Below are 14,583 nucleotides of genomic sequence, written 5' to 3' on the forward strand. Positions count from 1 at the left end.
ACTGACACCTGTCCACTGCCAAGATGGCTCACAACAGGAGGCCAAAGGTCTACTAAATTAGTTTGTATAAATGTGTATGTGTCTGTGTATGTATGTGTGTGTGTGTGTTTGTATATGTATATCAGGCCACTAGTCCATGTTTAAGAAACTCCACTTCTGATGGTCTCTTACTGATAATCCCAAGTCTGTCTGATTCTCTTTAAATCCATATCAGTTGTTGAAGCTCTTCGTCCTTGATGATGCTGTTTTTCTTTCAGCTCCACATCAGTTTATTTCTTTCTTTCCGTCCTCAGCTCCACATCAGTCATCCAAATGAATGTCATCACAGAAGCTCCATGTCAGCACACGCACACACATACATACACACACATTGACGCCCACCCCTCTTCCACCCCCGGCCTCCCGCTGACAATCAAAAGACTACCCAGAGAAACAATACAGCAGCCACACAAAAGCTTCCATTGTACGCCACTGTCCCACCATCAAAAGGCTCCTGGTTAAACTGAATAGCACAGAGTTGAGTGAGCCTGTATGTACTTGTATGCCAGGCAAGAGGGGAAAAAAGAGACATGTCCAGGCTTATTTCTGAGTGAGCCCATAAAGGTCTTGATGTGGTGTTGTATGTTCATTAACCATCACTGCAACTATATCAACCTGTATTTCTTTTAAACTGAAAATCAATCACAAAAAAACATGTTCCAGCATCTCATAGGTGAATGTTGTTATCATGAGGTACTAAATACCACCGAAGACAAGATCACCAAACATTGCAATAAACATAACATTATACATGTGTGTTTGAAGTTGTCTGTTAAATGAAGTGGAAGAAAGCTAAGATTATCCCTCTAGGGTTTCCCATTTGCTTATTTTTATTAAATGCAATAAGCTAAAACCCCCCCCAAAAAAGAAAAAAAAATCACATTAGGTTTGCAAGATGACGAATAAAATCTAACTTGGAGATCAAATAAACAAAAAATGCAATCCCAGTTAATTTTCCAACTCATTTCTATTCTCTGTTTATGTATATGGACTAAAGTTATGACTTCATGGTGTCTCTGAGCTTTATCTTCATACGAAATGGCTTGGGTGTTTGAGTCACGCCATATATCGGAGTGAAATCCGGTTCTCCTGCATCTTCAGGCCAGATGAACTTGAACTTCCTCAGCAGAGACACTGTGATGAGAAAAAGCTCCATGCGAGCCAGATTCTCTCCGGCACACATACGAGGACCTAAAATATACGTTTCACATGAATTAAAAGCTCCGTTATCACACGTCTTTGCCAGTAAAAGCGATGTCACCCACCGACAGAGAAAGGGATGAAGGCTTCTGGTTTGACAAACTCTCCCTGGTTGTTGAGGAAGTTTTCAGGATTGAATTCATGAGGAATCTTCCATTTTCCCTCCTCGAACAACACTGATTTCATGTTTGTGATAACCATGGTTCCCTGGAGACCAAAAAGCAACAATATTCAGATTATAGAAAGTTTACAAAACTGTGCAGGAATGTGCAAAGTAAATCCATCCATATTTCTTGGTTGAGCCACACGGGCTCATGCTGGCCTTGTAGAGACAAAAAGCATCGACATGCTTGGTGTACTTTAATGGAGATATTCCTAATCAGATGCCTGTACCATGTCAACTCTTCTCAGTGTGAAGAAGAAATGGCCTCTGGACCTACAGCAGCAGCTTTGTGCTCCTCCCCCACAGTGAGGAGACACTTTACATACCAAGAGCTTTATTTTCAAGAACCTGTGCAGATTTTTGAGAAGCAAATTCAGAAAGCTCATGAATTGTCTTTTCTAGTTACCTTTGGAATGGAGAATCCCATCAACTCTGTATCTTTAGAGGTGGAGTGAGCCATGCTAAGTGGAACCGTGTTGGCCACCCTCTGGATTTCATGAATAACAGCCTGCATGATAAAGACGTTGGTCAAGGCCTATGATGAATATCACAGTTCAAGGTCGGGTAGAGTTCTGGCCTGATAATCCGACCTGTACATAAGGCATCTGGTGCCTGTCCTCAAAACTGGCTTGATCCTTTCCCTGGAGAACATCATCAATTTCCTGCTGACAGCGCTCTACAAAAACATCAGGACAAAACAGAGACATTTACTTTATGATACACCAAAAAGAAGCTCCATTTCAAGACAACATTACAAGACAACAAGCTCATTCATTAGACATTAGCAAAGATGCCCAACGACCAATATTAGAGACGCCAAGACACAGTATATACTGAGGTGCAGATATACATGCATTTCATCAATTTCATGATTTCTCCACAGCTGAATTTACCTTGTATCTCTGGATAATTCATCAAGTAGAAGAAAACGAAGAGTGTGGTGTTGGCAGTGGTGTCAGTTCCAGCGAAGTGAAGCTCCAAAAGAACGGAACCCAGCTGATTTTCACTAAAGGATGAGACTTCGTTTCCTCTCTTTGCAGGATGACACAGTGAGTAAAAATTAATTCGGAGTACAGTAACAGATCTGTAAATATAATAACTGACATACACACCTTGTCCACCTCATCCAGGTAGCAGTCTATATAATGTTGGGGTTTACCAGAGATTCTGGTGTTTTTGCTCTCGTTCACTTTCTCATCATATATTTCATGAGCAATCTGGCAAAGACAAAGATTTTTTGTCAACTCCTTTCAACTTTCAGATCTACAATTGTGAGGAAGCTGTGACAAACAGGTCTATACAGAGGAGACGAACACTGACACAAGCAATTTATGGCACCAATACTGTGATCTTGAGCTTTTGCCAGTCAACCCATCTGAATCTATCACATTGGATTGAAAGAGGGATGTGAATTCAACATAATAAATAAAATAAGAATACCTTGAGCAACTTAAAGGCCTGTTGGAAGGGCAGTGGTAGTTTGCGAACCACTGGAACAAAGTCATAGATCTGTAAACAAATTGAATTAATTGTAACATTTTCTGTGTAAACATATACAAATAAATGGTAGTTTGTTAGGTTTGTGGTTTAGTCTTTAACAGGATTTCACTGCAGTGTCATCACCATTCATCTACATTTGTCGTTGTGACGTTATTGGGTAAGTAACTCACCATACCCCAAAATCCATTGACCAGTTTCGAAGTCTCGTGAAAATAATTGACAAAGAAATTCATGAGCTTGTCGTCGTAGCCGAAGCGTTTGGCGAACAGGACTTGGCATATGACGTTGGACGCTGCGTTGTGGAAGAGCAGCTGAGCATCCATGGTTTTATCTACAGAACGGACATCAAACATGATTCTAGGACGCAATATCCATCAGGTCGCACAATCAATGTTAGAGACCCACACTCACCGACACTCTCCTCCAGGATGTTTGTGATGTGCTGTAATTCACCCAGAATCCTTTGCTCCATGGACTGTTTCCCCAGACCAAAGTTCCTCAGGGTCATGAGGACAAAGCGTCGCTGTTCTTTCCAGTTCGGGTTGTAATCTGCCAGAACTATTCCTGGGGCATTTTCTGTGTGGACACAAGGGCCAGTTATGAACCCTGGTTAGATGAAATGTGGGAAACATTGATTTAAACTTAAAATGTAGAGAAAGGAGACATATTAATTCGGCGTCCCAATCTTTTTGGAATTGTACATTGTAGTATTTCAGTGGTATCTAAAGTTTTTCTTGGGGGTGAAAGAGGTGACTGATTTAATCAGCCACCTGAATTTTCATAGGTTGGTTCAGCGCAGTATTCGCAAAGAAGTTGAAACTTCTCCCAGTAGACGGAAGATGTTCGTGACTGGGCACTATATTCTTTTAAACGAAGCTAGATTTTAATCCACATTTTAGTAATTCCAGAACAATAAGGTTTCCTTCTTTTCTTTTTTTTTTTAAAGTTACTGTTAGTTTCTTTCCCCACAAGTGTTACACCTTTGCTGCCACCAGATGACGCCATTGCAATGACTTAACATTTAACATGAAGTGGATTACATAGTTCTGGTTTTATTTGGAGATTGCTTTTGTGGGTTTTTGTTTTCAAACCCTCCGAGAGATGTGTATTTCTTACATTTCATCATATTACAGTTTGTGTGTTTTTATGCATGCTCTGATTTTATCTAAGTTCAGATATTCAACTTCTGATGTTGGTTGTGGGAAAAGTAATTGTGGGAAAGTAATTCTGACAGGAATTGTGTCGAGGTGTAAAAAATAATTCTGAAAGCTCACTGCAGTCAGGTATTGAAGGCTACATTGCTGATATAATTGATTTAATCCATTATCATCTCAAGTTTGTTTTGGAGAAATTGGACCTATATGCCGAAAGCTGTTAATATCACATCAAATACACATTTAAATAGATTGCTGATGTTTGGTGGCCTGAACCCATCATAACCTCAAATTAAAGTCAAATGTCACTTTGTGCAGCGAAATAGAGCAAAGCAACCTCAATACCTTTAATTTGTACGGCGTGGTTCACCATCTGGCCCTGTGGCCTGCCAGAGAAGTCTGCCGCTTTGTTGACCAGAGCTTCTTTAATGGCTTCGAGTCCATTGAGGATAACCACAGGTCTGGGACCCATGAAAATGCTGTAGATGTTACCATAATGTTTGGCCAGCTGGGAACAGAAATGCGGTGGATTATACAAGTGCCAAGACTAAGGAGACATTCCCACATTGGTCAGTATGCAAAGTTCATGGTGTCAGTGAAAGATTTACTCATTTCAGGTGACGGGTTCACCTCATTACAGTGAAAAAACCCATCAGAAATGCACCATAAATCACTATATTTTCAACATGTTTCAATCAGTAGTCCAAGGTTAAGGAGATGCAGCAATAGCTGTATTAACTAATATAGTACAGAAGAACTATTCGGATTAAAGAATTTACGTAGATGATTGATCAAATCTGACAGAAATTACCTGATATACAAAAGGACATGAATCAAAATACAAAAATGTCATTATACACCATATTTTGATTTCTAATCACTATTCAAACTGGAGAAACTGTATTATGAAATGTTCAGACAATGAATATAAAGCAATGAATAATAAGACCATTCCAATGAAGAAACAAGTCCATACATTTAGTTGATCGAATATTGCAGACGGAATTACAGTAAACACAAAAGCACATATTGCACCACACAAAATCCCCCCCCAAAAAAGCCATTGGTTACATTTTTAACACAATAGATAGTCTGTTAATTCAGGTTTTCAGTATACATTAAAAAAAATATATATATATATATGTATTTTGGGGATTTAAGCTCAAATTTACCCTCTCCAAGTCAGCGATGGGACTTTTCAGATTGAGCTCCAGCAGGTTCCCAAGGATGGGTAATGGCAAAGGGCCTGGAGGAAAGTTTTCTGGTCTTCCACTTGAAAATATAAACCAAAAAAGCAAAGTTGCCAGAAAGAACAGCACTACAGTGACGAACATGGTTATTCTGTGACTCCACTACATTTGTTCTTTACTTTAGACTGTGGTTCCAGATCAATTTCTAAAACATACATAACCTTTGCACCTCTGTCTTATCGCCGTCTCTATTCTGCAAGCATGTGGCCACGCCTGAATCAATAGCAGTCATCAACAAGCTCTGATCAGCGACTCATTTCAACCAGCTGTGGTGAGGCACAGAGTGCAAAACATGCAGGAGGATGACAGTCTGAGGCCACATTTACACATACCTGGGTATCTGAAAAAACGGTGATATTTCTCTGCATTTGGGCCGCACATTTGCACGTAAAGGCAGCTACGACACACCATTCAGGTTTTGCATGCTCATAGCAACTCTAAACCAGTTGTATATGTGGGTCAGTGTAAATGAAGATTTGGTTTTAAACGTTGAGAGGGAAATATCCGGTAAAAATGTTTTTAACTGGGTAGCCTATGTGTAAACATGGCGTGAGGCAGTGAGAAATTGGTGCGTACTAATGCATGGGCCCAACCACAGAGGACCTGAGCATGGAGTTTTTTTCCCTTGATAAATCAACTTGTATTGGCAAGTTTCATCCCCCTTGTGAGAAGAAACGACAAATAATGTTGTAAACCCAGGAAGTTTAACATTGACCTTGTAACAATCTTGAGAAAAAAGATGTGAATTTGCAGTTAGGTGCAATAGGTGAAATATTATTTTGCAAGAATAGTTAATAGAATCTTGATTTGTTATTGTGCAAGTACAGCGAAATTGGATGCGATCCCTGGTGCAAAATACATTTTAAAAAAGTTTTTTGAGGAGGCTAAACTATGCTTCATATTGATGGATGCAAGTATTATCCATATCTGCATTAGATTTCTGACATATCACACAATAGTTTTTAAAATAGGCAAGGGGCAATGTTTTTCTGAGTATGTATAGACATTGCAATAACCATTTCCAGTTAGATTTTGTCTCTGTAAAATTAGTCTGACATGCCCTGACGGGTTCAAAAGTCCATCTCAGGATTGTGAAAAGAAATAACATACTAAGGAAAACCAAGATGAAACAATAATAGAAAAACTGAGCAATCAGGTTTATTCCTACAGAATAGTCTAAATATCTGCCTCTGTTCTTGGCTCCACATGTGACATTGGTTTAAATGGAAAAATATGTTTTCCAAGATAAACAATATATACACAAGTTATATAGCAAAGCATAGGACACAAAAGTACATACAATGTCTAGAGAGGCATTAATACATCACAAAGTGATAATATACAAAATAAAAATAAAAATTTAAATTTGGCAAACTTATTTGCAGGCTTCAGATACAGATTGATATAAAAAAACAAAACATGATTATTTCATACTTCATATCTGATAAGGACATTACGTTATTTTTTGTGTGCAAAAAAAAATAATGATTCCACTACTTTTACTGGAGAGAAAAATGATTTCTAATGCCCAGGTCACATTTTTATTCATAAACGTTGCATAAAACTCATCACACATAACCATGAAACCACCACACATCGATAGTATTGATTATTTTATCATCTCAGTGATGAGTTGTAAGCTCAATGGCACTTTCTGCACATCTGCTTCCTCCACATGTCTGTAGACCACTTCACTGTGTCGACCTGAGTTGGACCTTCATGCGATACGGTCTGGTCGTCATGGTGATCCCAAAGACCAGAGTGAAGTCCGGCTCTCCTGCGTCTTCAGGCCAGATGAACTTAAACTTCCTCAGCAGGGTCACCAGGATGAGGAAGAGCTCCATGCGAGCCAAACTCTCTCCGAGACACACCCGAGGACCTGGGGACAAAGTAAAATTAGGTGCTAGATTAAGAAAAAATGAAGAAAATAACAGATTCTCTTGGAATGTGCTTAAATGTTATTGCATGCAAACCTGCTGAAAAAGGCAAGAATGCTTCTGGTTTGACAAACTCTCCCTGGTCATTGAGGAAGTTTTCAGGATTGAATTCATGAGGAAACTTCCACTGTCCTTCTTCATTCAGCACGGAGGACAAATCCTCAATGATCATTGTACCCTGAAGAAAAATAGAGCTGTCAGAGTTTTATTGTACCTTGTGTTGCCAAAACCGGTTAAACCAGTCGACTCTTACTTTGGGAATTGAATACCCCATGAGCTCTGTGTCTTTAATTGTGCAGTGGAAAACACTGAGGGGGACGGTATTGGCAATCCTCTGAGATTCATGGATCACAGCCTGAAAAAAAACAAAAACCTACAGATATATCTGTTTTGCAGAGTTTGCATGTTCTCCTTGTGCAGAGGCTTTCTGCTAAAATTCAAAAAATGGATACAATAGCTTGGGAGATGGGTGGGTTATGTTTCATTCGTCTTTTATTTATTCTATTATGGGAAAGACTCATGAACATGATTATGTATAGCACCTGCATGTAAGGCATGTTGTGTCTGTCTTCAAAACTGGCCTGCTCCTTCCCTTCCAGAACCCGGTCGATCTCCTGCTGACATCTTTCTGTGAGAAAAGAGCACACATTGTGAACTCTATTCTGCAATACAAAGTGCAATGAGACACCAGTGTCTCTGGGAAAGTCTCATGCAAAACAAACTGCAATTTAGATGATTTACCAATGGGTTACATGTGATATAGAAATGATAGATTTTATATTGTTTATTTTATTATTATACATTATTATACGTGATATGTGATATAGTTTAGTATATTTCTACATCATGGCTGTAAATCCTGATAAAAGCCACTCGCACTCGGGACGCACTGCGAGACAACCTCCTCCTCCCTCTGCCTCCAACTCTCAAGTGACAGGATATACCCCAAAGTTCACTGAACCTTTTCACAGTCCCTGTTCAAATATTTAATTCACACATTTAATAAACAGATAAAAAATGAACGTTATCTGTCTGCTGTGTCTCAAATACCAAAGCAAAAGTCTGTTGCGGATCTGTCAAAAATGCTTGTCAACCACCCAGCAGTAACATTTACATTCGGTGAGGTTTGCACTGCCCTCCTTTTATTTTTGACTCTTCCCGTCACCGTTGCAACCTCTGAGCGCTCATTCAAAAAGTTAAAACTCATTAAAAACCACTTGAGGAGCACAGTGGGACAAGAGAGACTGAGTGGACTTGCCGTGTTGTCCATAGAGAATGAGAGAGCAAAGAAAATGGACATACAGAGCATCGTGGATGGGTTCGCGAAGCACAAGGCTCACGGTATGCCCTTCAAATATTGGTGAGTTGGTCTTTAGCACTTCATATTTAAATTTTGTTTGTTCATGAACATGTGGGCCACTGTGCCAGTTGTACTCAACTTTATAGCTATTGATATAGGTGAGTAGCCTACTCTGCTCTCATTAGTTGAAATAGTTAAAGTGGGTGTCGAAATGATGTGGTCGCTGTCCGTGGTGCTGAAGTGTTTAAATTTGTGCTGTTTTATTGTTAGGGGCCATGGAGCCTAATGTTTTTGTTGTTCTCTTGATTTGTTATACTTCATGTCCGTTTGATGGGCTTCAAAATGACATAGTTGCTCTTCGTGGTTCTGAAGCTTGTAAGCTCCGCTGTTGCGGGCATATGTATGTTGTAAAAATGACTTTATGATGAGTGTTATTATTTGGGTTTAAAGGGCCCGGTCATGTGCCCCGCCCCTGACCCCGCTCGGATTTGTTCCGCTCGTGCTCGCGGTGCACATCTATTGGGAACATGTGAATGCAGGTTCAAATATGCTGTAAAAGACGATGATTACATTTGCCTTCGTTGACACAGAAGTAGCAGCCTGACATGATGTGCACTGTCACAGCCCTGCTTACAGCTTTTGAACAAAGTTCAGGTACATTAGTGAATATGAGATCTGTGCATGTGGATGTCTTTACACCCTTTTCACTGAAAGAAACTCTTGTGGCCTGTTCAACAATCTGAGATAGATGACACATAGTGGTCATAACAGACATCTTCTTATACAACGGGCAATCTTTGGAAAACCAATCTACATTAAAGTCACCTAAAATAAACACATCTTTGTTTTCATCACAGGCCCTGTCCAGGTTTTTACATAATTCATCCAAATAACGTGTGTTAGAGGCAGTGCTCTTCTATTAGGAACTATACGGTAAATGATACTTTGAACAAGAGGTACAACAAAGCATCTGCTAATCCAGTTACATCCAATTTAGGGAGTGGTTAAACTAAAAGTTCATGAACAACCAAAACAACAACAAAAAATATCCAGGCCGGTCTTGAATAAAGAGAAACATGGTGATACATGACAAAAAAACATTTTGAGTTTAATTTAAAACAATACACCATATTGATGGATGCAGTTGTACCTTGTATGTGTGGTTTGCTCAGAAGGTGAAGGAAAGCAGTGAGCAGGGTGTTGGAGGTGGTGTCAGTCCCGGCACCGTGAAGATCGAGAAGTTGAGCGACCAGTTGTTCCTCTGAAAACGAAGACTCATCTCCTCTCTACAGTGAGGCAAGCAAGAATAATGGATTACTATAGCTTACTATTACTAAGAAAAACTTTACATTTAAAGATTATCATGGAACTACCTGTTCACAACCTTCAGGGGGAAATCACTGGATTTAGATAGATAGATAGATAGATAGATAGATAGATAGATAGATAGATAGATAGATAGATAGATAGATAGATAATAACTTTAATCATCCCCGAAGGGAAATTGTTTTGTTGCAGCAATCTGGTACCTAGGAATGTTATAAAATACAATAGAATTTTAAATATCCAAAAGACAACCAAGCCAGCAAAATATTTGGCACAACACAAAATCCACTGTCCCGCCTGCATGAGCGCTCTGTGATCAGGGAAAGCATCCTGATCACAGAGGAACCCTGCCATCCCCTCCATTACTCATTCACCCTCCTCCCATCAGGCAGAAGATACAAAGTCCAACTGGTCAGAAAAACAATATCCAAGAAAATCATTCATTCCATCTGCAGTCACAGCCCTCAACGGCAGAGGAAACATAATTCCAAGAACCTAACAACTTGCAGCTGGTCCTTCCCTTTCTCCCTTATATTTAGTAATAATTGTGTTGAAATATTGTTTTTTATTATGAGTATTGTTCTTAATGCCTTCTATGTGTATGCGTGTTATGCAATTTTGAGCCCTGACAAATTACGGACACCCTTTAGGCCAGACAATAAACTTCTATCGATCTATCTATCTATCTATCTATCTATCTATCTGTTCACCAATCCAGCCCACTTGAAATTGGGCTGTCTGTGGCCTCTGAACTCAAATGTGTTTGACACCCTTGGTCTCATGCTTTCCTGTCTTTCTGGTAACAATTTATTTATTATTTATCGTTGTGGTTTTCTCTCTTTCAAAGTTTTTTCTCATGTCTTCACACATTGTACATGCCACTTTACTATTGTACATGCCACTTTACTGTTTATATGTTTATAAGGTGTATAGATTTTAGATGTATAGATTTTTAAGTCTTTTTATTGTTCTCTTAATATATTATTAAGCTGTGCACTGTGGGTCTGAGAGGACCGGAATTTCATCTGGGCTGTATGTCATGCATATCAGCACATTTGACAAATAAAGCTGACTTTGACTTTGACTTTGACTTTGACTTTGATATGGTTAATCATTCACAGTGTTGATGTCTGTTGCTGTAAGTTTATCTTGGGTGTGTTTGTGCTTGTGCACTTCGTCATTTATGTCATGTGATTATCCTAGATAAACAATGCTTTAGCTTGAACCTGGTTATGCGTTTGCATTCTTTTATCCAATCTAAGAATTTGGGTTATGTAATTGACCTTGGAAAACTAAAACTGTCTTTGCTCTTAGTTAATAACACTTTGCAGTCCTTTCTTTGCTATGCTTGTGTAGTTTTTCCCATGGTGCTCTAGTTTCCTCCTGAACATTATTGTTTCACAAATTAAGTATATTATCTCAGATATAAAGCAAATTTATCTCAGGACGCACCTTATCCAGTTCATCCAGATAGCAGTCAACAAAATCTCGAGGCTCTCCGGGGACTCGGGTGGTTTTGTGCTCATTCACGTTCCCACGTGCAAGATCCGCAATAGTCTACAAAACAAAAGTCACAATTTTTAATTCCTTTAAATCTCACTTTTATCTTTTTCACTGCCCACCTATCAAGAGTTACTTCAGCATTACCTCATAATTCTTGAATATTTTCCTGAAGGGCAGTGGCAGGTTTCGAATTATGGGAAAAGAGTCAAAAAGCTGTAGAAAAGAGAACACAGAGAATAATTTTTGAATTTAATAATTTTTATAGTATCTTATTTTGTTTTGTTGTTTTGTTGATGTTTTGTTAGTTTGTTTATTGTTGTTGTTTTTTCGGGGGTGGGTTGAATTTTTCCAAACATCAACTTTCAATGTTATTTAGCATCTTGACCTATATAGAAGACATAGGTAAAGGCAAGCATGAATTTGTTGCATTTCGTCATCTTTCCTGATGAGGAGAGTGTGTTTTCACTCACTATTGACCATGGCCCATTGAGTAGCTTGGTGTTCTCAGTGACGCATCGAACAAACACTCTCATGAAATCATCGTTGTACTCATAGCGAGTATCAAACAAAACCTGGCAGATGATGTTGGAGGCCACGTGGTGAAACATAACTTGAGGACTCAGAGTTTTGCCTGTGAAAGACATGAAACAAATGTATGCATCAGGAAGCAATTGTTACAAGAAACCATCCCACTGTTTGCCTGATTGTGTACCAATGCTTTTTTCCAAAGTTTTAATGGTGTATTGAAGCTCCCCATGAATTCTCTCCTCCATTGAAGTTTTCCCCAATCCAAAGTTTCTGAGTGTCATCAGAGAAAAGCGACGGTGCTCCTTCCAAACGGGGCCATAATCTGCCATAACCACTCCTGCAACAGAAACTCAAAGAGTTTAGAGAGAATGTAACTTCATGTTCATTCAGAGAGACGATTAATTGATTAAGCAGCTGGACTGACAACCATCTCAATTACAGCTCATCCTGAGCTCCACCTCTCTTGTTTACTCCAGCTGTTGAAGAGTTATGTAAGTGTTTGAGTGTATTGTGATGATTGGGTTTTGTTTCCTATTGCAGGATAGTGATTGCATAAGAACTGTCCAACACTTGACGTGTCCTCTTCACCTCTACTCTTACAGATCACTTTAAAGATCATGTCCTGAGGTCGTCCAGCAAAATCTGCGCCCTTGGTAATAAATGCTTCCTTGATGGCCTTGAACCCGTTGACGACAACTGCTGGTCTGGGACCAAGGAAGAGACTGTAGACATTTCCGTAGGACTTCCTCAGCTGGAAAGGAGCAAGACAAGTCAATGTGAGACCAAGTCAACAAAACAGGGTTAAACAGGATTTGTTGATGTTTTTTATTTGAGGTAAGTCCAAGGTTCCTACTCGATAAAGCTGCATAGCTCACCTAGCATTATTGCTGTCTTAATTAAGTGGTATAAAAATAATTGCTGTAATACAAAAGTGTAACATTATGATACATTTCTCTCATGTGGACATCAAGATTATTTATCATGTAGGAATTTGTAGATGTTAAACGATAGCCCTGTTTTGATTTGACACTTGCTGTAAGTTTCTGCATATATATAATATCTATCCTTATTCTGTACATGCACTGAAAAGATTTGATGCGTTAAAGAAGACTTTTATCTAACGGTTTCAATAATTCTGCATGATTTCAACTTTTTATATGAAGTTATTCCATATTATCAAAAAAATTATAGTGCCTTATCTTTGCTTCCCGGTATAAGTGGAATTGCAGGTCTGGTTATATCTGTCCAGAGTTAATAAAGCATCTGTCACAATGTTATTTCCAAACATGTAAGTAAAGTTTATTTATAAAGCACTTTTCACAGATAAAATCACAAAGTGCTGTACAGGAGAAAAGGTAACACAACAACATAAAATGTATATGCATGTGTAAAATTAAAGTGACACTAGTGAAAACCCATCAACCAAAAGCTCTCCTAAATAAACATGTTTTCAGATCCTTTTTAAAAGAGACAACAGAGTCTGCCAGGCGCAGAGACAGGGGCAGAGCGTTCCACAGTCTAGGGGCAACAGACTGAAAAGACAGGTCCCCTCGGGTCTTATAATGAGTGTTAGGGACTACAAGCAGGTTCTGGCCAGACGACCGAAGAGTACGGCCAGAGGAGTACGGCTTCAAAAGGTCCAGGATGTACCGTGGGGCCTGACCGTTTAAGGCTCTGAAAGTCAGCACTAAGACCTTAAAATTAATCCTGAATTTTACAGGGAGCCAATGGAGAGCCGATAAGACTGGAGTGATATGAGACCTTTGAGGTGCACCTGTTAGAAGTCTAGCGGCAGAATTTGAAAATGTCTTAGTCGATAAGACAGAGTAAAGCAAATGCCTTTGACCTACATGGTGTATTTATCAGCAGTGAAAGTCTGGTATGTATGACTTGCAGTGCTGGTTGGATCTGCTCCAGGTTTGCAGATAGCATATTTTAAATCAACATCAAAGAGTAACAGAAATGCTGTTGAGTAACCCGGACCTACATTTAGTATTTTAAAATTTAAAAATATAAAATATGATACATTTGCAATGAGCTATTATAAATTTTAGGTTTTTTTCTCACCCTCTCGAAATCCTTCAAGGGGTTCTCAAAGGTGAGGTGCAAGAGGTTCCCCAGTACAGGCAGGACGGGGGGTCCCGGTGGGAAGTTCTTTGGCCTCCGAGGTTTGAGTTGATAGACGACGAAGCAAATACAGAGCCATAGCAGTACAATGGAGACAAACATGACTGTTTGTTGTACAGACCAAACTGATCAGGTTGCATGGTTGACCTACTTTTAAAGGACAGCCCAACCTTTAGTCCAGCCCTCTCAGACAGGCTTGTTGTTCACTGCATTCAAAGGTGAGTTAAGAAAAACAAGAATGGCAGGTGCTTATACAGAAAGAAGGGAAGTGGGATTGGTGCATTTATTCTCTTTTGTTAATTTGGCCTTGTAATGGCTTGTCCAGTAGTTCAGTCATCTGAATGTAGTTAAAAATGGGAAGAATTTAAATTAAATACAGATTTGCCAGATTTAGCAGTCCGCACTCAAAATGTAAAATTTGCCCATCTGTTGTATTTTCTCAAATATCACACATGCAATCTCAGTCAGGGTATATGCATCAGGACTTTTATCTGAGGAGTTCAGAAGTTGTCTGGTAGAAACTTCCACAGATTGAGTGTGGTTGACATCTATCCAT

At 39.2% G+C, this 14,583-nt stretch overlaps 2 protein-coding genes across 2 annotated transcripts; both read right to left on the reverse strand.

The window, feature by feature from the left end:
- Positions 1-1,036: 1,036 nt before the first annotated feature.
- On the reverse strand, positions 1,037-5,390 carry LOC308136434 (cytochrome P450 2D28-like; the record flags this gene model as incomplete). Its single annotated transcript, XM_080504771.1, has 11 exons — positions 1,037-1,230; positions 1,305-1,446; positions 1,809-1,910; positions 1,993-2,078; positions 2,296-2,434; positions 2,515-2,619; positions 2,843-2,911; positions 3,073-3,233; positions 3,314-3,478; positions 4,402-4,564; positions 5,229-5,390. The coding sequence occupies 11 exons, from the start codon at positions 5,388-5,390 to the stop codon at positions 1,037-1,039; spliced, it is 1,488 nt and encodes a 495-aa protein (XP_080360897.1).
- A 1,134-nt stretch (positions 5,391-6,524) lies between these two features.
- On the reverse strand, positions 6,525-14,129 carry LOC308136151 (cytochrome P450 2F2-like; the record flags this gene model as incomplete). The annotated part of the gene is made up of 11 exons (XM_080504382.1): positions 6,525-7,185; positions 7,280-7,421; positions 7,497-7,598; positions 7,786-7,871; positions 9,694-9,829; positions 11,322-11,426; positions 11,517-11,585; positions 11,843-12,003; positions 12,085-12,237; positions 12,489-12,651; positions 13,968-14,129. 11 exons carry the CDS (start codon positions 14,127-14,129, stop codon positions 6,998-7,000), a joined length of 1,467 nt encoding a protein of 488 aa, XP_080360508.1. The 3' UTR covers positions 6,525-6,997.
- Between the last annotated feature and the right edge of the window lie 454 nt (positions 14,130-14,583).

Source organism: Blennius ocellaris (assembly GCF_963422515.1).
Source record: "Blennius ocellaris genome assembly, chromosome: 11".
Taxonomy (NCBI): domain Eukaryota; kingdom Metazoa; phylum Chordata; class Actinopteri; order Blenniiformes; family Blenniidae; genus Blennius; species Blennius ocellaris.